Source organism: Amblyomma americanum, chromosome 7, assembly GCF_052857255.1.
Source record: "Amblyomma americanum isolate KBUSLIRL-KWMA chromosome 7, ASM5285725v1, whole genome shotgun sequence".
Classification (NCBI taxonomy): Eukaryota; Metazoa; Arthropoda; class Arachnida; order Ixodida; family Ixodidae; genus Amblyomma; species Amblyomma americanum.
In genome coordinates, this window is record NC_135503.1 from 98,466,970 (window position 1) to 98,490,630 (window position 23,661).

The window sequence follows — 23,661 nt, forward strand, 5'->3', positions numbered from 1 at the left end:
TACGAATTAAATTGGGATAAATAGGAACTGCATGAAAGGCGGCGGAACGCAGTGCGGGGTACGCTTCCCAACCTGCGTACGCCTACGAGATAAAGACGGCACTCACACCGGTCCATCAGCGCCCAAGCCGCCGCCTCCGCGGTGAGACACCTGAGTTCGGGCCTCTTGACAACCCGACGAGGAAGACGCAGCCTCGACCGACGGTCCCACCGGAAATGGCCACAGACAGTAGGTTCCCGGCGCCCATCCTCTACCACACGCCGCGAACACCGCCATCTTTTCACGGCGACGTGTACGAAGATGCGGAAGACTGGCTGGACACCTTCGAGCGGGTCGCCCGCTACAACGGTTGGAGCGACGACCGTAAGCTCCATAATGTGTATTTTGCGCTCGAGGACTCCGCTAGGACATGGTACGAGGACCACGAGAGCAACCTGTCCACCTGGGAGACATTTCGCCAAAATCTCATAGCTACATTCCCCAACGCAGACCGCCGGGAGAAAGCTGAAGCTGTGCTTCACTCCCGTAACCAGCGGACTAACGAAAGCGTCTGCATGTATGTAGAGGACATGACGCGCCTCTTCAAGCGTGCTGACCCATCCATGGCGGAGGAGACGAAGCTTCGCCATCTCATGCGCGGGGTCAAGCAGGAACTTTTCGCCGGTCTTGTGCGCAGTCCACCGCGTACTGTTGCCGAATTCCTCACGGAAGCGACTACTATGGAGACGACGCTCCTGCAACGAGCCCGGCAATACAATCGGGATGTAAGCACGCTTGGGCCCGCTGTTTCTTCGATGCCGCTAGGGAGTGATGCGGCCGTTTTACGGGACCTAATCAGGTCGGTCGTCAGAGAGGAATTACAAGCCCTCCAGCTGCCTCCCAGCGCGCCGTCTGTTACATCGCTGTCTGAAGTCGTCCGGGACGAGGTGCGCCTAGCAGCACAGCAGCAACAACTGCCTGAGATCGCAAGACAGACTGAGGTCAGACCAACCTATGCATCTGTCCTCTGCCGGGCCCCAACGCCAGGCTACGACGTGAATACCGCGACTCACGCAGCGCAGCAGTCTGGTCATTCCCGTGTGCCTGCTCGACCAGCTTATCAGCGGCCACGGAAGTCTGAAGTGTGGCGTGCACCGAACCGGCGGCCCCTTTGCTACCACTGTGGTGAGGCGGGACATCTTTACAGGGCCTGCCCGTACCGCCGAGTGGGTCTGCGTGGGTTCGCGCCCGACGACCCTTGCCCCCGGAATGGCGAACGACCATTCGAAATTGAAGCTCATCTGTCGGCCCGTCAGAGGCCTGGGACATACGGTCGCTACGATCCTAGGTGTCATCTCCGCTGCGTTACCGTTCCCCAAACCCTCGCCGAGACGCTGGCTACCCTGAGCGGCGTTCTCCCAGTCCACGCCGGGAAAACTAATTCCAGTGGCCTCCGGAGGCAAGGCCGCTGCTGTCGGGAAAACTGGGTATCCTCCGCCGCCGATATACCGATACGCTGATTCCTCACCGGGGCCGGGTAGCGACAGCATCCGACGCGCTACTTCTGATTTGCGTGTGACGAATGACGAAACTGACACCATCGCTTTACTTGATGCTGGGGCTGACTATTCCGTGATGAGCCACACCCTCGCCCAGGAATTGAGGAAAGTTTTGACACTATGGTTGGGCCCTAGCATTCGCACGGCTGGAGGTCACCTCATTAGCCCGGCCGGAAGGTGCACAGCCCGAGTCGGCATCCGCGGTTTCGTCTACGTGGGTGAATTCGTCGTGTTGAGCGACTGTTCGAGAGATTTGATCCTGGGCCTCGACTTTCTATAGGCAAACGGTGCTGTGATCGATCTACACGAGGCACGAGTCACATTTTCGACGAAGCAAGCGGTGCGCACAGTAACACAGAAGGCCCAGGAGTCAACGCTCTGCGTATAGTCGAAGACGACGTAATGCTGCCACCACGGTCCAGTGTGCTGGTGTTAGTGAGGAACGGCTCGCTTCAAGACTACGAAGGTATTGCGGACAGTCACCCTTCGCTGTTGCTCGAGAAGGGTGTGGCTATTGCGCGCGGTCATGTTGAACTGAATGACGGCTGTGGACAGTTTTTCTGACGAATTTCACGAACGAAATTCAGCACCTCGCCAAGGGAACGGCCGTCGCCTTCCTCGACGACGTGGATAGGTTGCTGAATCTGTGCCCCGCACAGGTGAATCTTCACGGCGATGTCGCACCAAGTAACGCCCTTCAGAAGGTTAAAGTCAACCCGGAGTTGTCACCTCATCAGAAGAACCTTCTGTCGTAGCTGCTACTTCATTTTAAAGATTGCTTCGCGGCGAGCTCCAAGGTCGGACGTACGCCGGTAGCCAAGCATCGCATTGTCACCGATTCGGCCACGCCACCAGTTTGTCAGCGTCCATACCGCGTTTCGCCTAAAGAGCGCGAAGCTATTAGGACGCAAGTCGATGAAATGCTTGCAGACGACGTTATACAGCCGTCAACAAGTCCGTGGGCGTCGCCGGTGGTCCTGGTGAAAAAGAAAGACAACACGTTGCGATTCTGTGTTTATTACAGGACACTAAATAATGTTACCAAAAAGGACGTATACCCCGCACCTCCACCAGATGTGTAACAGTTGTTACACTGAAAAGGAACTGCAGCGGCTGAACGAGGGCACCAGAAAAACGGACCTACACTTCAGCGTCGTCTACTTCTAGAGGCTGCGATCTCTTTCTTCGTCTACTTCCAATCCTCGTGTCAATACAGGCGTACACTGTCACTGTCGACAGGTGTACACTGTCAAATAGGCGGGAGATAACACAATAGGGGGAAACTCAGTCTTTTCCTTTCAAGACGTGCTCAAAAGAAACCGCGGTAATTCATTTTTGTCATGAAAACCATAAAAGCTGCATTGAGAGGTGAGGCGTATTCCAGCATCGCTCTATACATTACAGGAAATCCCAAGCGTGTTTCTCTCAGTAGGAGAGGACGAGCATCTTGTTCACCCCCGGGGATAGGATACGAAGGGAACTGCATAGTATAAGCATACTTGATAAGCCTTCTATCTCATCACTATAGCTTATAATGCTTCCTTTCTTGACAACTCCTCGCGCTTGAATTGATCGCTCGAAAGGTTGTCCATTTGACTGTGTTTTTGTTGTACGCATTTTTTTGCTTTCGTTGTAAGCGGGTCCCCGCCGTATGGAAAAAATTAATCACTGACTTCTCTTTGCGCGCGCTGAAGGAAAACATTGATTTTTCTGCTCTTGTCTCATCTCCTGCCTTTATAGTTCCTATCTTTCGAATGAAAATCTGCTTGATTGCCTGCGCCTGTGTTGTGCTTTGGCTACCATCTGGTTTTATATGATTTTTGGCACTGCTGAATGTTTATTCGTACTAACTCGCAAATGCAGCGGCGAAGAGACCGCAGTGCATGTGCGCGTCACAGGGCTTTCTTCGTACAGTATACGGGACCCTTGTATAAAGCGCTCGAGCAGAGCATTGCACTCCAAATAAAGTTACACTTCGCTGCAGTTACTGGGTTTTACAGCGGAAGCTGTATTAACTTTATTTAAGCCATTTAGGTGGTACAACGTACGCCTTAAAGCGTTGCGTGTAATGCTTGACGCTTTAGAGGTTGAGATGACCACAGCGAAGTGACACAGTTCCTGCGAAGTTCCTTTTCTGAAATCAAACCGGCGGCTCGCACTTTCTATCGTTCACTCTATCCCTTTGACGGGAAAGAGTCTGAGCCCAAGCAGCGACGGGCTTCCAACGCCTAGGGGCTCTCCTCTAGGACGCCCTACATGCGTGAGATTTTAAAAAGTTGTTGTTTTGCGTTTATTCTGAGTGTCCGCTCATGTTATCTCCAAAGTTAGCTTTTCTAAGGCGCATATGTTTAAGGTTACTTATAATAATGATACGCTCTTAAATACGCTCTTTTCGACAGCACTTCACCGCGTGTCAATTGATTACCTGAAGATTCACCCTCTTGAGCGCTCGTGCAAGTGTTGTATGCACTTTAATATAACATGACTGTGATGTAAACATTCTGTGTACTTTTCAATAAAACTTTAGTTGTTGCGAGCCGGCGCTCTTCTGTGGTGTCTCTTTCTTTTGTGCTTCCGTCTGTTTTCGTCGCCGTACCACCCACAATGAACTTTACCAAATCGCCCAGCCATCCACCCTTCTTCCATATCAACTATATTTTAAATATTTTTTATTCGGCAGTATCTTTCGGGATACCGACTGTCAAAAATACGCACCTGAAAGCTCGTGGAGTCAGTTTTCTAGCATTTAATATTTGTAAAAAATTGATTCTCGCCTGCGCCAAATACAGGCGCAGGTAGCTCATTTGATTATGTACAAGTTAACTAGATTTCGGCTACAATACGGTGAGCACCGACGGCATTTTATAGTTAGGTAAAGGGGAAAAGCCAATTGAACCAGCTTTCTTTCGATACTTCGAACTACTTTGCCGAGTAAAAAAAAAAAAATTAGAAACAAGGCTAACCTTTTATGTTGACGGATAAATTGTGCAATATAACCTAGCCCGCTAAGAGAGAAATAATAAAGGTCATGAGCTAATTGAGGCTGATTAATCGTCTAAATATTGATCCATAGTAGGTAAACTCCCTGCCTTAAGTATACGACCCATGGGGCTTGTTTGTAAGGCCTCGTCCTCAGCGACCATAACTTCTCGAAAGAGAAATGGCTTGGCGTCCTCAACCATCCTAAGCTTTGGACTGCCATATGCGCTTCGGAGCCCCACTAAACCGCTTAAAATCAAACCCCTTAGGCTGTATACTTTTGAAGGGGGCTGTACATAATGTCCACGTTGCTGTACAATCCAGCGTATTTCTCACAGTTTATAAAATACATGCCTGTAAAGGTTAAAAAAGTCACCTTGAGCTTGCGCTTGCATTCTGCACATGCGCACTACAGTCCCCGCAAGCTCCTTGCGTACGGCAAGCCTCTGCGGACGCACAACTAAAACTGTCCAAGTTCGCACCAAACAAGCAACCGCGCTATCACACCAGGCTTTGCTTACTTTGCTAAGGAGCCTCATTGTTTACTGCTGCATCATCCGCGATGACAAAATAACTAAGGAAGGTTAGAAACTGCACGAAGGGACGAGCACGAAGGTAAAAAAAAATGTACACGACACCACGGGCAGATAAACAGTTGGCAGTCTTCGCTCGAGGTGCAGCGTTCGTTTCCTTGTCCTCGTGCTTTTGCGCAGTTTCTGACCTTCCTTCAAAATGAACCAATTGGGCCGCAAAGACTTCCTACTAAAAGCCAAATAACCAATGCGGCGCAAAGCGGAAGACGGCGAGGTTGCCGAGACGCAGGCATTGCTCCCTCAGTCTCGTTTTCACCCTTGTACACGCATAATATTTTCTTGCTCCGTACAACCCAATAGTGATTTGGTTCAGGAATTGCCCGATCCTGCTGTAAAGTAACGACAGTAGCGACCTCCAGCTTTAATTTTTTTACCACAATAGGCGCGCTAAATTGAAAATAAATAAGAGAATTGCAATATTATTTTATGGATGGAGTAATTCGCCTTACCGATTTAACAGTCGCTACCAGAGTTAACTTGAGCCTTATAAATACCGTTATGAAGGTTGTTCAATAATATATTTAAGCCAGGGGAAAAGCACCAGGTCTATGCGCTAAAATCTACTTGTATTACAGCAGGCTGTGATCCCGGTCTGTTCTAGTAGAGGTCCGGTGCAACATTAATGTCTCACAGCGACGTAAATATGAAATCGAATTGACGAGGTTATCCGGGACACACGTGTGTAATGCCCGCGATACGCTTCATAATTGAACTAACGAACACGGAACACTGGTTTTGAGTGTAAAATCGGGCTAGTTCGTTCATCCTTGAGTGAAAGAAAAAACAAAATGTTTAATAATGCCAGCGACTTTCTCAGCGGATTCTCATTCGAAAGTTACAGCGGGCATCGCTGTAAACACATGGCAAAAGTCACGTCGAAAGCATGCCCTCCATGGTGTTTGCTACGCGCTCTTCACTGAATAGGCTACGTAGCTAAGTTACACACTCTATTTGCTGCTTTCGAGGTGCTGCAAAGAAGCGCACTTACCAATGTGGAACAGATCGACATCTTCACGCCTGGTTTCGCGCGGCAAGCATCGCTAACTACTACCAAGCTGCATGCAAGCGTCGGCGACAGGCGCCGCTACGGACTACGTCAGCAGAGTTGCGCATTCGCTCGAAGCCTGAGCTTAGCCCTTAATAAGCAGTCTAGTAACCTGCGCCCTCTATCTGGTCATAATTTAAGCATGCTGTGAACCGTCTACGCCGTTCGCGATTCTACTCCAGCCTACGAATAGAACAGACATATACGGGTGACCGACGGCCCGTGCCCAACATAACATGCATCTCACCGTGCGGAACAGTCCGTAATACGTGATATAATCCAATATGGTAGTTTTCAATAGCTGGGAAACAATTTTTTTCAGATTTATTTTACAGCCATCGCAATAGCCGTGTCGAATCTATTTGACGCTTAAGCCGATGCAGCGGCGGCGACCAGGACCCCGAGCCCACCGAGGCGAAGACATGCTCCACCGCAACACTCGGGGAGCATAGCCGCGTAGCACGCACAGCAGGAAACTGGAACGCACCGCTTCCGGGTCGATGTTACTTACCGACAGCTAGGCAAGCGCCCAGACAGCAGCTTTGTCTTCTCGCGAATGTTCGCGTACACAGAGTTTGAACGCTCGTTAATTCGAAGATAGCGCGAGCCGAACGGCATCCGCCCAGCCGTAGCCCCACGTCAGCAATATGCGGTGCCCTTGCATTCGGAAACGACCAGCCGATGCCGGGGCCGGAATCTCTCAATCCGAAGCCCAAGCGAGAGCCCGGCCCCTGGCAGATCTCAACTCTAACGCACAGATCACGTCAAGACACATTGCAAAGATTTAAAACAGTCTTTAGAGACAATCGTGAACGCGAGGAAAATTAAGGGCTTCATGGTTGCGGTAGCGAGGCTGCGGCACGATTTAGAAGCTACTACAATGGAACTAGACACACGACGCTTGCCGCTGCGGCGGCGTCCGCGGCAGAAAGGGAATCGCGCATCACCGCTCGTCCTGTTCCTTTTAATTGCACGTCAAAGTCGCATCCTCACTAGGAACAGTTTAAGGAGCATAGGCAGCTTGCAACCACAAGGTGGAGGATGAAAGTTACACACGGCTCGGGCTTTCCCGCCATTTTGTGAGATGCGAGTTCTGTAAGGATGCCTTTACATTTCGCTACATTAATCCCCCTCCATCGCACGCAACATCTACAATATAGTTTAGAGACCACTTCAGGTGACACTAAACAAAGCATACTGTCTGTATCAAGCGGCAGAGGTTTTTTGTTTTTCACTCAGCTGTCCTAATAAAGCGAACCAATTGACGCAGCAAGAAATCTACCGCTCTTCATTCGGCAGCGAAATTGAGATCCACATCAAAAGCAGCACCACAGAGTACTATTTGTACGGAAAATTTAGCGCTACGCTTCAGTTTACTATCTTTAAGTCTTTAAAAAATAAACAGAAGTTTTTAAGATTTTCAGGTGCACTATTCGTTGCTTATTTCTTACTAGAAACGCATGTGACTAGACCACGGCGGCCACAAACAAAAAATGTCTCTTTTCTTGCTTGACCACATATTTGATATTTCCAGTAACAATTTTTTTGTGCGCGGAAATATTAAATTTGCGCGAAAACGCCTGTAATTTTAAACCTTTTTGGCAGTGTAGCACACACTGAGAAAAAGCTTTTCCCTGAACACATTTGCGTATAATGCACCTGAAATCGTTAAGCAGCTACACCCGGCTTTAGATACAATGTCTGGGCTAGAGTGAACTCCACCGTATCAGTTATACAGTAGCTGAGCCAAGGTTTCATTCACTTATCCCGCAGCATACCGCTTCAGTACTGTGGATAAATCTGCGGACGAGGCTGTAGAAGCTACAGTTTCCCTTGAATAGGGGCGAAACGTTCAACTCTTTCTATTTAGTCCTGAAAGGGGCTGACTGGCTGTGACAAAGGAGAAGCTGGTTTCAAACGAGTGAGTATAGTGTGTACAATGAACGTTGTGTAAGTACACGGCCGGGCTCGAGTAGCGGCGGCGGCGCGCAAGTTGTACGGCCTGCGCACTGGGGATATTTCCTGTCTGCCTCCGCTGCGCGATCGTGGCGCTGCGACCCTACCGCTCCTCAGCCAGCGGTCTGGCCGCTCGCATGTGAAATGCTGCAGCGCTTTGGAGCTTTCGCTCGCTGTTCGCACTTTTGAAGCGCTGCAAACTATTTGGAATCTTTTCGGGCTAGTATATACTCAATCCGCAAGCCTGCACATGCCTTGCGCATTGATGTATTCGAGTTGCATATTGTTTATGACCAAAGGTGATGTGAATTTGTACCGCATAGTAATATTCTGGAGCATATCTCAACTATAGTGTTTCGCAACAGATCATGGTCACTATTCACAAAGGGTGTACACTGCCCGTACGACTACTAATTGAAGCTAGCTGGCAGAGTGAGATGCAACCATGAAGACGACTCAAAGAAGAAAAAAAATAGCTCTGTTATCATAAAGGCATATTCGCTGAGAAACTTCGAGATGAAACAAAAACGCCTTCCCAAGTGTTATAACTTTGGGTTCATTTGAGCAATCTTCGTTTAAAACTAGGCGCTTATTTCACTCCTAATTAAACTTAACTCCTAGGAATACACTCCTAGATAATTACAACTTCAATTACTAATTAAGCCACTGCCATCTGGTTTTGGGAACAACGTCAAAAATAAACCTCAATAAATTATTTGTTTTACAGAAAAAGGCAATAACGCACGTAGCTGGAATAAGTTTCACAGCCCCCCCCCCCCCCCCCCTTTCTTCCTTCAATATAAAATTACCTTAGTTAACATGATGCACGAATATCTATGTTCAACCTTCTCGAAGAAAATTTTTGAATACTGAAAAACGGCAAGGTACTAATTTATGGAAATTTTGAAGCTAAGGAACTATTTGAATGTTCTGTTTAACAAATATCGAGAAAGTACGGAAATATAGACTACTGTTGTATAGTCTCATCGGGATTCAGAAAAAAAAACTAAACAGTCAGTATCCCGTTTAAGTATTCGCCGATTTAATCTAACAGGCTTAAAATGGGCAGTAAACTGAATATACGAGCAGGAGAAAGAAAATTCAAGTTCGGTTAAATCCTAGGTGGTTTATATATCATACACCTACTTACATTTTACGCGCCAGTCTCACCTCCGCCAAGTGTGTAACTTGAATTTTTTGCTTCCTGCCGCATTCATTGTTAACAGCTTTTGACTCCACATACATTTTGAGAAAGGTCGTACATGTGATTCAGCTGGAGAGGAACCTAAAATTTCGCTTGATGAGTGCTTATCCACCAATTATCGCGTGCTTGCATCCATTCCGCCATGACCCGCCATCTGCAGTGCGTTTTCTTTGAGCATGCGCGACAAGTGATAACCGTGAGTAATAAATTTACAAGAGTGTGAATCGTGCGTTTAACCAATTTATCCCTGCGATGTCTACACTGTACTTGATTTTTCTTTTCCGAAACTTGAATGTGACATCACTGACCTGACATCATCAGCCTATGGAGCTCGCCCGCTTTAAGAAATTATTTACCGGCCGATCTGCTCCACCAAATACGTTATGTAGTGAAATTGTTGTTTTGCTTAGGCATCTGTCGGTAATATTTGAAAGTATCGACGCTAAATGCTGTTTTGGAAAGGTGATATACGTATATGATTCAATAAGAGCCCAAGATTTCTACTCATTTGAGTGAACAACCGCCTATATCCTAGCGTGCATACTTCCAGAGCATGTTTACTATGGCTAGAACCATCGCCTGTGGTTGGCCACTACTAACACAGCCAAAGGATGCAAAGCGCTAAGCGAGGTTCGCCCTTTGCGTCAAGCGGTCGTGCTACTGAGTGTGCGCGACAAGTGATTACCACGAGAACAAAATTAATCACGGTATGAACCGTGCATTGATCCCCGCAATACCTGCCCTATAGTCGTTTTGATTCCTGAAATGGGAAGGTGACTGGTCGGTAATTTTTAACAGCTCGCGCTATTTGATCATATATCCTCTGTATTTCTATCTCCATAACGTACATGCCTTTGTTGTTCCTCTTCTTGCGCTTTTTTTTCCGTTAATCCCGTTAATTGCCGTTAATCAGCGCTCTAAAGTGCGAAGCCGGGCGCGCAACACCAGCCGGCACAGATGCGAGTGACCCACGAACGGTACGGTCACCGCGCCCCTAGCGGCGGCGGAGAGCGCGACTCTCGCATAGACGACCCTCCGCGCGCTCAGTGCGGAGGCCGTACGAAAGAGCGCGCGCTCCCCTCGAGACCGGGCGTGGTAAATATTACCTGTTACCTCTTCCAAAGGGTTGTAAATGTTGCTATCAATCCATAATTACCGGTAGTTACTGCCTAAGTATGTGTGACAAACTTATGTTACAGTCACTATACTCAAAGTTAGTCACCGAGACTACATATATTGAAGAGTGTGGCACCGATTATGATACCCGAGAGCGGAGTGCGCGGTGTATGCCAGTAATTTCGTTGGTCACCCAACAAAACGGCCGCATAATGGTACAGCCGCTTAGCCTCACAGCGGGCGTCTGTTTAAAGTCACAAGTTTACGCACGTTCAACTTTAAAAGCACGTCCCGCCACCGCTGCTGAATGAGCTATAATAGACAACGCCACATGCCGTACAGCACATGGCGAGAAGCGCGAGAGAGATCGACATCTCTGGTATACTTCCAAAAAGATTCAAAGACTGGGCGCTATGCGCAGACTTTGAATCTCTTCATTGTTCAGATCCGCATCACGGTGCTTTAGATCTTCCGTGTAAGCATTCAAGGCGGTGCAAGAGCATGCATGAACCACGCTCCAGTAAGCCTTATACATTTTGAACCCGTATAGGTAAAGCTTCGTGATGCCACGGAACAAACAGAGCAGTTTTTCTTGCACACTCGCATGTCTGAAATGCAGTCACTTGTTTAAAGCAGTGGAATTAAAAACGGTGACACACAAGTCAACAGCTCCGATGACCGACCGATAATCGTATCCTAGTTGGTTATTTCGAGGCGTGCGCGGCGCTAATGCCCAATCACTTCCCATATTCCGCTCGTGGACGCCGATGTTGCTTGCACGAGAACACGAGTAAGCAAACGCTTTCTCAAGATGTGCGTGTAAAAGCTTAGCCGACTCTCCTAAAAGCTGTTCTTTCCTGACGTAGGTGCGATTGTCAGCCACGCGTTGTAAACTTACAACGTGGAAGTCGCGCGCGTTAGGAAAGCGGTGCGTTTCCTATGCTTCCTCTCCTCGCTCAACTGAATCGACCGGCTACTGCTTTCTTGAAGAATTTATTGTTTTCATTGAGTTCAGCAGTGGCGCTGAGGCGGAAATTTCGCGCACAGGATGTCCCCAATTTGGGAGCATTAAGCTGGTCCGAAACTTGTATTGTTGGCAGTCGTTATAAAAGAGGAGGGCTTTCTACATAGATTGCGGGAATTAGTCACGGGAAATTATTATAAAATTTTAAACCACAGATGATGCGTAAATAGTTTCATTGAAACAGTTGCAGAGTGTCGTAAAAACCACCAGTGCCCAGCTCCTGAAGCCTTATTAAAAATTACATCCTGACACTTCGTTTCTTCATACGAACGGAGAATGAAATGACATACAGACGGGTTTTCATGACGTGCTCTCTCTTGGGTACACTGCCCAAGTACAAAGAATACGTTTTCTTTTTAAATTTTAGTTACTACTTTGTTCTTACACTTTCGGCGCTCTTCTGTGTTTACAATTTAGTTTGTACTTTAGGGACTCGCAGTCAGGAGAAAGAATGTGTATTTCAGAGCGACCTCGGCCACAATCAATTCGTGCTGAAGTATACCATCTGAAAGGAGCGCGTACGTTCTTACTTCCCACAGCTGATTTGCACGCGAGTACATTATTGGCAGTGTTTTTGTAACCGAAGGGCTTGAGTCTCTGTGCGCGAGAAATGTTTGCAATGTGAGTGAAAGACGAAGGCCCTCCGTTGCTACCTCTTTTACCGTCGAGCGATGACGCTGATCTACCGAAATCCTGACGGGCTGATAGGCACAGGCAACCGGTTGCGGCTCACCTCTTTGTTGCGTCTCCGCGACCCAGAAACCGTCGCCCTCCTTTCTGCCGCGACGGCCGCTGTAGCCCCTCCTGTCTTAGACCGCAGGCTGGGTGTATGTCTGAGGTCCGAGAACTTCGCGCTTTAGAGTCCGAGTGCGTTTAGGGAGGCACGCTGGCTACCGCGGCTGCCCGCGACAAACTAAATGCTAACCAGGCCAGCGCGCCACTCGAAACACTTGGCGCGACAGGCAACGTACGTGTTTCCTTCTCGCAACTGTTTTTCATGGACGACTGAGCGCTCCTGCACCGGCCCTCTCCGAGAAGCGTTTGGGTGCAGGTCGGCTGGAAACGCTGATTGGTCGATGGGATGCGCTTCTCCGTGACGTTTTTCTGCTTGTCCCTCGTTCTCAACCGGATGTGGGGTCGCCGCGCGTCTCTCGGCCTGTCCCTAGACGGTCTAGGGAATCGCTAGGTCCGGCCGTCCGCCGTGCTTGCGTGGTGCGCGGGCATTCGCTTCGTGAACCTAGGCGGCGGCGGGCTCGTTTCGGGAGCTGTCCAGGTATGGCTTTTTTGCGTGGTGCGCTCGTCGGCGACAGCCAGCTGAAATTTCTGTGCAGTTCTCGCTTACGGCTTTCGCCGTTAGTGAGAACATGCACTTTCAGCTTTAGCGGCCACGACGCAATCAGCCTAGCTGAAATGATTCGAGAGACACGCTTTCGGCACGCCGATTTTGTTGTCCTATATGTTGGCGGCAACGATCTCGACAGAGCGGATGACCCGCGAGAAATCGCCAGCCACATAAAGGTACGCATTTTATCTCAAATTTCGCTTCCAGCCACATAAAGGTAGGCATTTTATCTCAAATTTCGCTTCATGAAGTGCTGTACCGCTTACCTACATGTCTTGCGCATTCCAGGACCTCGTTTTGCTGCTGCAGGAGAACGTGGCCAGTGTCGTGCTGGTCTTCAAAGTCTTGCCACGCCATTTCGATGAGCCACGTAAGGCGCAATTTGAGGACCGCCGGCGTCGCCAGCTGAACCGCCGTCTGTCAGCCACGCTGAAGCGCTTGTCGGGCGTGCACATTCTCAACCCCGAGGTAAGGGTTGAACAACATTTTCGCAAGTTTTCTCGAGCAGAACTCACCAAATTGCGGCGCTTGTAACGTAACTTTTTTTGCAGCATCGTTTCCTGGATGCTTCTGGCAAGCCGATGCTGTCCTTGTTTGCCGCAGACCGATATCACGTGGCGAGAGACCGGGGCATCGACCAGATGTCAAAGATTATCGTCGCGGCCCTCGTCAAGATCTACGGACCAGGGATAGCGTCGGCTTCAAGGGCAAGACCAGGAGAGGTGTACGTCGTGCACCGGTGTCGTCGGTGCGGAGCCAAAGGGCACAAGACGGACCACTGCTGGGCCTACTGCTCACCGCGCCGCCACGCCGCTGCAGGTCGCGGTTGAAGTGCTCCTGCAAACGGCCCTTTTTAGGGCCACCTCATTGTTTCCTGGCAGATCGCGAGCGTCCCGTTTCGTGCCCGTATTCCCTCTCTGTCGAAATCGACGCCAGACATCAAAATCGCGCGGTGTGAGCTAGTAAATCGCTGGTAGAGACAAAAACTCGTGCTTGTATACAGACTTACCCGTCTCCAGTGCGCCTTGGTTTATTTCCGTAGGCACTACTCGCGCTTTGTAGAAATCGACGCCAGCCGCGAAATTTTACATGTTAGACCTCGCTACAGCATTAGCGCAGCGTGCCTTCGTCTCGTGACGTCCGAACTTTTATGCAGCGCACCTTTGTTTGCTCGTTACTTTTGTTCTTTTCAGTCGTTTCCTGAATCCGTCCAAAGAGCCGGGCTAAATGGATGATTATGGAACCACATGGCGATTGCACTGCATACAGCACGACTTTGGTCCCTGTGTTTAAATAAAAACATCAGATGTCGAAGGTCATGGTCGTGTCCAAGGATGGCTTCCACAGCTGGGGCCTAACCATAGGGACCGCACACGCTTTGTCGTTGCCAAGTGGAGAGGCCCAAGATGGCTGGCATCCTTAATAAAGATCCCTTCTCGGGGCCTCCCTCCTTTGAACAGGATCCTTTCGGAGATCTGAGCCAACTCAGATCAGGATACCCGGCTTCTTTCAGCCTCTCTACCTGCCCCAGGAAGCTAGCCTCCGCTCTGTGTGTACAGGATTTCCCAAGAGCTCTTTTAAGCATGAAGTCGCTATACCCGCCTTGACGAGTGTGGAATGCCCCTAACTGACGTTCAAGAGAGGTTTTTTTTTTTTGTCCTAGGGTGATATTCCCAACAGACCCTGCTCTCTAGATAATGGATCCTGAGGTATAAAAACTTTTTTTTTTATGGCGCAAGGGCATCTATGGCCAAATACGCCTTGACACAAGGTATTTTCTTTTTCTCAAGGTGGGGTCAAAGACCCATTTCCCAAGCATTTCACCCTAAATAAGCCGAGCACCAGACCAGGGAAAAGCTTGTACCCATTGTATCCCCGGTGGGTACCCGGCGGCACTGGGGATCGAACCCCGCACCTCCCGCATGCGAGGCGGATGCTCAACCACTTGGCCACCGCTGCGGTCGGTCTAAAAACTGTGGGGCAGCTGAGCTGGGTAGTTCGAAGGTGAATCTGAGGCCACCACCTGTATCTTTGAAGATTTTGACGACGTCCGGAACTGCCCTGGGAGAGTTCGACTTAAGAATGATTAAAAAATCATCGACATAACTGAACACTTTTAGCGCGAGGTCAGCAAGATTTTGTGCCAGTTCTTGATCCATCCTGCTCAAGTAAATATCGCTCAAAACGGGTGCCACACGGGAGCCGATGCACACACCCGATTTTTGGACGTACACCTTTTCGCCCCGCCCAACAACGGTTGACTCTAGGTAAAATGATAGCAGCTCCAGGAAACTTTCTATGGAAACCCCCGCACCCCGCCACGAACACCAACTCGTCATTGTCTTTTACAATGCAGTCTTTCACTCTCTTCATGAGCTGAGCATGGGGTAGCGAATAAAATAAGTCCTCCACATCGATGCTGAAGGTAGAGTACTTTTTCTTATCCAGCCCAGACAGGTACTTAGCCACACTTGCGGAATTGTTCACCAAGAAAGGATCCGAAAGCTTGAGTGAGCTCAAATGTCGCTGTAGAAATCCCGACACAACATGCTGCCAAGTGTTGCGCTCGGATATGATTGTCCTGAACGTTCAGGGAATGGAATTTCACACCGGCTCAAAAAAGTTGGGGCGAGATACGGGGCGGACGTGATTTTCATGGCAAAGAATAAGCTTTCAAGGATTTGTAGTGCTGTGCGAAAGAAGCTCGAGCCTGAGAGAAATCGTGCTGGAGCTGAGTGCTCGATAGCGCACAGACAGAAAACCAGGCTCACAGAGTGTAAGACTGGAGTCGTATACGAAGTCCCCCTCTCGTGTGGGAAGAAGTACATCGGCCAGACGGGTCGATGTATTAACGAGATGTTAGCAGAGCATCGCAGGTCGTTGAAGGGCGCACCTTCCTCTAATCTCGCCTTGCACTGCAAAGAGTGCAAAGATTGCTTCCCACGATTGAACAAGACCAGCGTCTTGTTTAAACACAGGGATCAGGTTTGCAGGGAGTTGGTGGAAGCGTACCAGGTCAAGAAGGAATCAGATGACTGTGTAGCATCACCATCTGTAGGCCTCATTGATGGGGAGATACCTTTTTTGCGCAGTTTCTTTAGCGCAAGCAGGCGGTGTGGAGCGCTAGCTTGGCAGGAGTGTGCCTGTGTGTTCGCTGTTTGTTTTGTATCTTGTCTCTGACGATGCGGAGATTACTTTTAGGTTGTGATCAGTGGCATCACGTTACATGTGCCAAGATGGTGTGTGATAGGGTTTGCGCTTTTGGGTTTTTAGCATGTTTTTCGCGGGATGAAGATGCATATATAGGCCTTTTTTCCTTGAATAAAAAATCGGTTGATAGTCTGCGCTCGTGTCGTGCCTTCTTGTTCTCTGGCTTCGTTTCTTTGCGCGGTTAAACATGATACATACCCAGCTCCAGTGCGCCTTTGTTTATCTCCGTAGCGACTACTTGCGCTTTGTGGAAATCCACGCCAGCCATGAAAATTTACATATTAGACCTCGCTACAGCATTATCCCAGCGCAGCGCGCCTTCGTTTCTTTGCGTTCTAACTTTTATGCAGCGCACCTTTGTTTGCTCGTTACTTTTGTTCTTTTCAGTCGTTTCCTGAATCCGTCCAAAGAGCCGGGCTAGGTGGATGATTATGGAACCACATGGCGATCGCACTGCATACAGCACGACTTTGGTCCCTGTGTTTTTAAATAAAAACATCAGATGTCGAAGGTCATGGTCGTGTCCGAGGATGGCTTCCACAGCTGGGGCCTAACCATAGGGACCGCACACGCTGTGTCGTCGTTGCCAAGTGAAGAGGCCCAAGATGGCTGTCATCCTTAATAAAGATCCCTTCTCGGGGCCGCTTTAGTGTTTCCTGGCAGATCACGCGCTTTCCACCCTGTGCACATGTTCTCATTTCCAATTAAAAAGGTCCTTCAAACCCTGCAGTAGGCTTGAATTAGCAACTGCTAATAACAAGATGTTGCATGGTACTTGAGAAACAATAGCGGCTACAATGATCAAGGTGAAGAAGGGCTGCGAGTTACACGGAAATAAAAAATGGTTGGGGGTGCCCACATAACAAGCTGGAATGGTTGGACAGGACTCCTAGTTAATTGCATTTGGAAGAGAAAGACAAGGTTTAATTTTGCAGTGTAAGCTTGCTTCTCTTGACCCCATGAAAAAAAAAGGATGCCTCTGGGAAACTATTTGCGGAATTTCCGCCCCCCCGCCCCCCGATTCAGAAGGGGAAGGGGGGGGGGGGTGACGGCCTTTTCTTTGTCGGGCTCGGCGCGACGCACGATGGACAAGACGGCGAAAGGAAGGGGGCTGTCAGTGACGCATGCTCTGCGCTGTCATTAGGACGAGCTGCCCGGCCTCTCCGCGGCAGCTCCCCTTTGAACCCCCGCCTGTTCAATCGGAGGCGGGCGACGGCGGGGTGGTGCTGAAAAGGAGCGCCCTTGGGGTCAAGTGCCCCCCCCCCCCCCCCCCCCCCATAGAGACAGAGACGGCCGAGCGCTTTGAATCTCGCGTATTGTTCGCGCCCGAACCGAACAAGACGCGGCGCGCGGCTGAGACCAATGTGAGTCAAACCAGGTCCAGATGTGGCGGTGGCCAGCCGGTTTACCGGCTTCGGGCTAAGCCGCGCGCGAGCAACGCGCAATTCCCCTGGAAGGTCAAGACAAGCGGTCATGCGGGCACAGCGAAAGCGCCTCGCGACAGACGATCTGGCGACACAGCTAATTGAATACAGCGGGAGCGGCCGATCGTCAGCGAAAATCAGTCGCACGTGTGCGCGCGATATGCAGATATGCAGCTAGTGGTGCTCTTGTAGCGTGTTTCGTCTTTGTTATTGTTTGCATAGGTCGTGATCGCTTATGCATCTTTTTCGAACCTCAAACGTAGTACTTGCCCAGAAGATGGCACGATCAAAAATGGCAGATGGGAAATGGGGCAAAAAGAGAACATTAAAAAAATAATCGCTTCACTAGCAAGAAGGACAGTGGTAAACCGGCACGATAAAGCGCAAGCTTCACGAAACCTGGTGAGAGGATCGGTGGTGAATCCTTCGATGTAGACGGCTCAAGTACAACTGGCTACGTCTCATCGACTTTTCTCTACCCTGCAGCTTCATGCAAGATGTTGCTGTGAACAACATATCTAATGCACGTGCAGCAGGGGATTCCTCCTTTCTGTTTTGTTCATACGCTTCGATCAGTGATTTGATGCTCCCCTGCTCCACGTGTTTTATAAATACTGTCGGAAATCGTACTCGAATATAACAACTTCGAATTCATCAATCAACACTATTCACAAATTAACGGCACAGCCATGGGTACAAGGATGGCCCACACCTACGTCAACATCTATATGCATAGTAATAAGTAAATTTTTGAAAGATTGTCCCATTAAGCCCACCCTATACAAACGCTACTTGGTTGACATCTTTTTAATTTGGACTGACACACCTCGTCCACACCAACATATCTTTCACTTACACGTGCGCCCACACCACAATTAACTTCCTAGATGTTGAGATTTTGGTAAACGAAAGCTCACTCACCACCAGTGTATATAGAAAACCGACGGACCGTCAACAATACGTACACTTCCAAAGCTGCCATCCTCGTCACTCTAAAACAAGCATCCCATACTCTCAGGCACATCGATCTAAAGGAATATGTTCCCAAGATGAAGACTTCGTAAAAAATTCCAAACGCATGCAAGAAGTCCTCATTAAGCAGCGATACCCGTCGCCATTGCCGACGATGCCATTCAAAGGACATCTAAACCCAACCGAGAGCAAATACTGGAGTGACGTCGATACAGCGAGCAAACAGACCATCAGGCAAATCTCGTACTTCCCTTCACCAGTAACCCAGCCGCCTAACGTACGTAAACAAAATCTTCAAAAAAACATTTCAACATTCTCAATCAAAGCGAGCTAGCGCCTCGCCAAAATTTTCACTGCTCTCCCTCATGCAGTCTACAGACGACCGAAAAACATTCGAAACATTCTAATACACTCAGTCACATAAAGAGCCGGTTTTGGGGTGTCGACCTTGTGGAAAAAGTAGATTCCAGGTCTGCAAACACATTACAAACATCAAGCTGTGAAATAAGCACAGCTTCAGGATTCAAATGGAAAATTAATGACAACTCTGATTGGGATTTCTGCAACGTAATATACCTCCTAGGATGCAGTGTGTGCAGTACGCAGTACATTGGGCAGACCATTATCTTTATACGAATTCGCTTTAATAACCACCGCGCGCATATTTTATCCCTACCTCTTGTTAAAACACATATATTAATGAGAAAAACGACCCATTTGATGCAATTAAGTTAACAGTCCTACAGGGTGGGTTCCACAACAAAGAGATCTCGAGCAACGCGAGTCGTACTTTATTTACAAATTTAATAATTCCTCACGGCATTATTGAAAGTCCGGGTGTATTGACCTCCATCGCCCCTTGCAGAGCCAATGCTGACCTTAGGAATTCCGGCGCGACAAACCTCGGTCGTTTGTCGCCAGCGCCATCTTTTTCAAGCTTCGCTGCCCGCTTACACAAAGCTTTGAATTCATCCCCCACCCCTGTCTTGCCAGTTCGACGCACCACCTTGCCGAGCGGGGTGCAATTGAAGAACCAAGAACCCTTGATGGGCACAAAAGAAAAATACCAGAAAAAGGAGAAAGAAATAAAGAGAAAAAGAAAAACGCTTTGTCCCCTGCCGCCCAGCGAGCTTGCGCGGGAGGCCAGCCCGGGGGAAAAAAGGAATAACGAGGGGAGGGAGGGCATCCGGGCCCTCAAAGCAACAATAACAGACTTTGGCGGAGTCCCGGAGCAGATAAGAATCATAGATGCATGTACTGCCCGTGCCGCCGGCCAAAACGAGCAAACAAATAAACAATAAATTCAGACAGGGCAGGAGACGTTCCAGGAGCGTCTTCGGTACAAATAGTGAAGGCGGAATCAGCGGCGCAGTTAGCTTAACTACACACACGTGCACTGTGCATGAAACACACACAAAAGAAAAAGAAAAAAGGCGGCAAAACATACGAGTTCGCGAAAGTGTCCTGTGGGGGGGGGTAAAGGTGAATGGCAGGAGCATTTAATCAAGGGTTCTTGGTTCTTCAATTGCACCCCGCTCGACAAGGTGGTACGTCGAACTGGGAAGACAGGGGTGGGGGATGAATTAAGAGCTTTGTGTAAGCGGACGGGCAGCGCCAACTACACGAACTGCGACCTTGTTCTACCTTATATTATGTACACCTACAACACTGCTACTCGATGCACGATTGGTTCCTCCCCATTTTTTCTGCTCAACAGCCCGCATCCGTCCGCTCCCATCGACAGAGCTCTCACATAATGCCCTACCTCATCTGTGTGTACAGCTCTTTCTGAAGCTGCGCAGCACACAGAACACTGCCTCCAGATTTTACAGTCGCTCACGGGAAACACTCAGGGACGCGAAAAAAACTGCCATGACGAAGGTTAGCTTTATCTGGATTTCCGACTCGGCTCACTCGTCGGGCTATGGATCTCTTCCCTGCTCCCTGCCTGCTAAAGGAAGTTCTTTTAGAAATACCTTGGTCCATACCGCATCCTGGAGCACACATCCGCAGTCACCTATATTACTCAGCCCCTCGCGCCGTCTCCCGATCCCGCTGACGTAGTCGTGAGACTGTACGCTTCGAACGACTCATCCCGTACTATGACCTAGTTGTGCTTTCGCACCATGTGTCGCCAGGATGGCTCCTTTCCCCCCCCAGTGCCATTGTAAAGAAGAGGAAGGGCATTAGCATAGCAGCACTGCCATCGCTCAGAGAGGGAGCCTGCTGACCCTGACAAACCAGAGATTGTTTAGCGGCAGTGGTTTTACCGCCGCCTGAGCGCTGACCTCAGCTCCATTACAAAGGGGAAAAAATTAAGACATTTAGGTGGCTTTAAGAATAGGACTTAGTCACGCTGTTTTGTGGATGTTGATGGAAACGACTAAAGAGAGTTAATAGACGGGTGGGCAGAGAGCAACACTGACACATGCGCTGACATGCGATCAAAGGACTTTTTTTTTGCGACAGGGAAGGCAGTAATATAAAAGAAAGATGTGAAGAGATATGCAAAGTTTCAAACATCGCTCATAGGTTTTTAACAAGAGAGTATTAAGTCGTGTAACTGATTATTGGAAGCAAGTGGACGCAGGATCAGAACAACTGCCGGGTGGATGACACATGTTACCAGAGATATGTACGTTAAATGCGTAGCAAATCATCTGCGACGTCTGATTTTTATATTTGGCGATGACAGTGGTCTTGTAAAGAAATGCTGCACAATCCTTGTAGTGCGCAGAGTGTAGGAGTATGCAATTTTTGCTTGACTGGTTTGCTATACCTTTCGCGTGCTCGCGTAGCCGGTCTCGTTGAGACAGCGGCCTGTCTCATCGATATAGAATCGGCTACAGGACAAATAAATTTTATATGCATACAAATACTCTGAAACAGCTAAGAAACTTTTGCGGTTTTTTCATGAGCCCCGAGAGATCTAGGAATTACGTTCTGTTTCTCTGAACGCCTGTAAAAAAGGAACACGAAAAAGCTTCTTTACTGTTGCTGTGGTGTTGTATATTCCACGAATTGCTTGTGTATTCCTTTCTCGTGTGATCGATTTTGCAATGGTGAGAAACTCCGCTGTGTCAATTAATGTCTGCGCGAGCATGCGGAAGCAGTTAAAGTGAAAGGCATGTTGCTATTGTTCAGCACGGTACCTAGCGCGTATAACTCACGTGTGCCACCACTTCAACGACGCGTTGTTCCCGAACGAAAAAAAAACTGTAATGACGTTGATGCAGTGTCCACCGCACGTGTCCACCGCTGTGTACAGCGCTGCGTTCACCGCACCGCACTGTATGCGTAGCATGCTACCGCCAAGTGCCTACTTAAGAGGCTCGAAAACATGGTAACTTATACACCTGGTGATTGATAACGTTGGGTTCTGAAGACACTCTAGAAATAAACTAATCTTCACTGTACGTACGCGACCTCTGTGCGGTCATGCATTATCGTGAACCAAAGGACCTGAGAACTTGGAAGGCATCAGTGGTTTGAATTGATTGCAGGCTTCAGGCGATACTCGGGCAGGCCACCTTATAAACCGCTATCTACAGTAAATTCCGGGCATCTAATGGTCCAAGCAATTTTATAACCTTTAGGGTGTCAGGAGAACGTTAGTATAAATCTGCCAGCTGAAAGTATTTTTGCAAACTTCTGTTTCTATGGCAGTGAATGCACCGTTTTTTTGCTTTCTGGTTAGTTTTTGGCTGGAAATGATGCACCCATCATTCACATCTTCTGACAATACACTCTATAATGCCATTTTCATTTTAAGCAAAAGTGCCATATCAAAGCCTCATGCGCGTTCATACGACATTAATCCTGTTGGGGATTTATTGCTTTCGTAGTCGCCTTGCACTAATTTTGCGTTAGCGGAAGTGATCCTAGATTATTTTGTCTGACATTCCACGACAAATTTTAAGCCCTTGCGCAACATCTTCAACAGTTCATTGGCAATAGAGCTAGCTATTGGGCCATTTGGTGCATCTTGAAATTGCATGAAAAGGGGGAACCGCCGGATAAAAAAGGTGTGTACCTAATAAATGACACGTTAGACACGGCCGGGCGCTGATCTTCAACTGCGCTTTCTTGAATCTTACATTTGCCGCACAAAACATGTGACATATGAGGATCTACAACTACTTCCATGACACGGGCACTCATGACAGCTTTGATCACCGTTCTCTATATTGTGTACGTCTTTGTTGTATCCAATGGTACCTCCTTTGGGTACAGTTTGTTGCCAGTGTTTTTAGATTTTCGCTTGAAAATTAACAATTGGACTTGAGGAAAGGAAATCACACAGTAACTGTCTCACATATCTCGGTGGACACCCGAACCGCGCCCTAAGAGAAAAGATAAAGGAGGGAGTGGAAGACGAATGGAAGGAAGAGGTGCCGTAAAGGAGGTCTCCGGAATAATTACGACCATCTGGGAATCTTTAGCGTGCACTGATATTGCACAGCACGTGAGCGTCTTCACCTCCATCGAAACGCGGCCGCTGCTTCTACTGTCGCAAGAACGACAGGCGCGATCGCAGTGCGCAGGGCGCCGGAGCGTGATTTTTCAGGCATTGTTGAACTACCACTTTTCAAGTTTTTGTCCGCTCTCAGACATGCTGAACTGAGAGCCAGGTTATCAGTTGTTGTGCCTTAATTCTTCGGTTAATATTTGCTGGTTTTTCAGCCTCGACTGTAAAAATAAAAATTAACGCATGCTGCTCTTCGCAGCTGCACACTTTCAGGGAGGTGATCATTTTTCAATGCACTTTAGCGGACTAATCTTTTCCGTCATGTTCCACGCCATACTATTGCAAATAGAATTGAGAATTAGCAAGTGGTGTGTAGAACACTCTGCAACATAGTGACAATTTTTTATTATTTATTTATTTCATAAATACTGCCGACTGCCCTTTGGCGGTCAGGGCAGGAGTGCACAAAGGAAAAAAATTACAAAGTGGTAACAACAAAATAACAGCGACAAAGGGCGATTACAGTACGAGGACAAAATTCAATAAGACCAACGGGAAGCAAAAAAAAAAGTACAGGCAAATCATCCGACGTCAAACAGTCTAAGTGAACAGAATAAAAACAAGGAAACCGAAATACACTGTGTACTAGACACGCTACTGCGATACATGAGCCGAAACAGCAGACAAGAAGGATTCTGAAGATACCAGGTTGGTGATATCGCTTGGCAGTCGGTTCCATTCGGAAATGGTGCGTGGAAAGAAGGAACAAGAATACGCTTTTGTTCGGCAT

The 23,661-nt window shown here is 48.5% G+C and overlaps 2 protein-coding genes across 2 annotated transcripts in view; one reads left to right on the top strand and one right to left on the bottom strand.

Moving 5' to 3' along the window:
• The window catches only part of LOC144099442 (cytochrome P450 3A8-like), a 76,525-nt gene extending 64,079 nt beyond the window's left edge, over positions 1-12,446 (bottom strand). Inside the window, exon 1 of the mRNA XM_077632741.1 lies at positions 12,189-12,446. The gene's annotated coding sequence lies outside the window, so the exon portion shown is untranslated. The remainder of the gene's footprint in view (positions 1-12,188) is intronic.
• A 267-nt stretch (positions 12,447-12,713) lies between these two features.
• LOC144097355 (uncharacterized) lies at positions 12,714-15,244 on the top strand. Its single transcript, XM_077630093.1, has 3 exons — positions 12,714-12,973; positions 13,086-13,265; positions 13,349-15,244. The coding sequence occupies exons 1-3, from the start codon at positions 12,731-12,733 to the stop codon at positions 13,625-13,627; spliced, it is 702 nt and encodes a 233-aa protein (XP_077486219.1). The 5' UTR covers positions 12,714-12,730; the 3' UTR covers positions 13,628-15,244.
• The last annotated feature ends 8,417 nt before the right edge of the window (positions 15,245-23,661 follow it).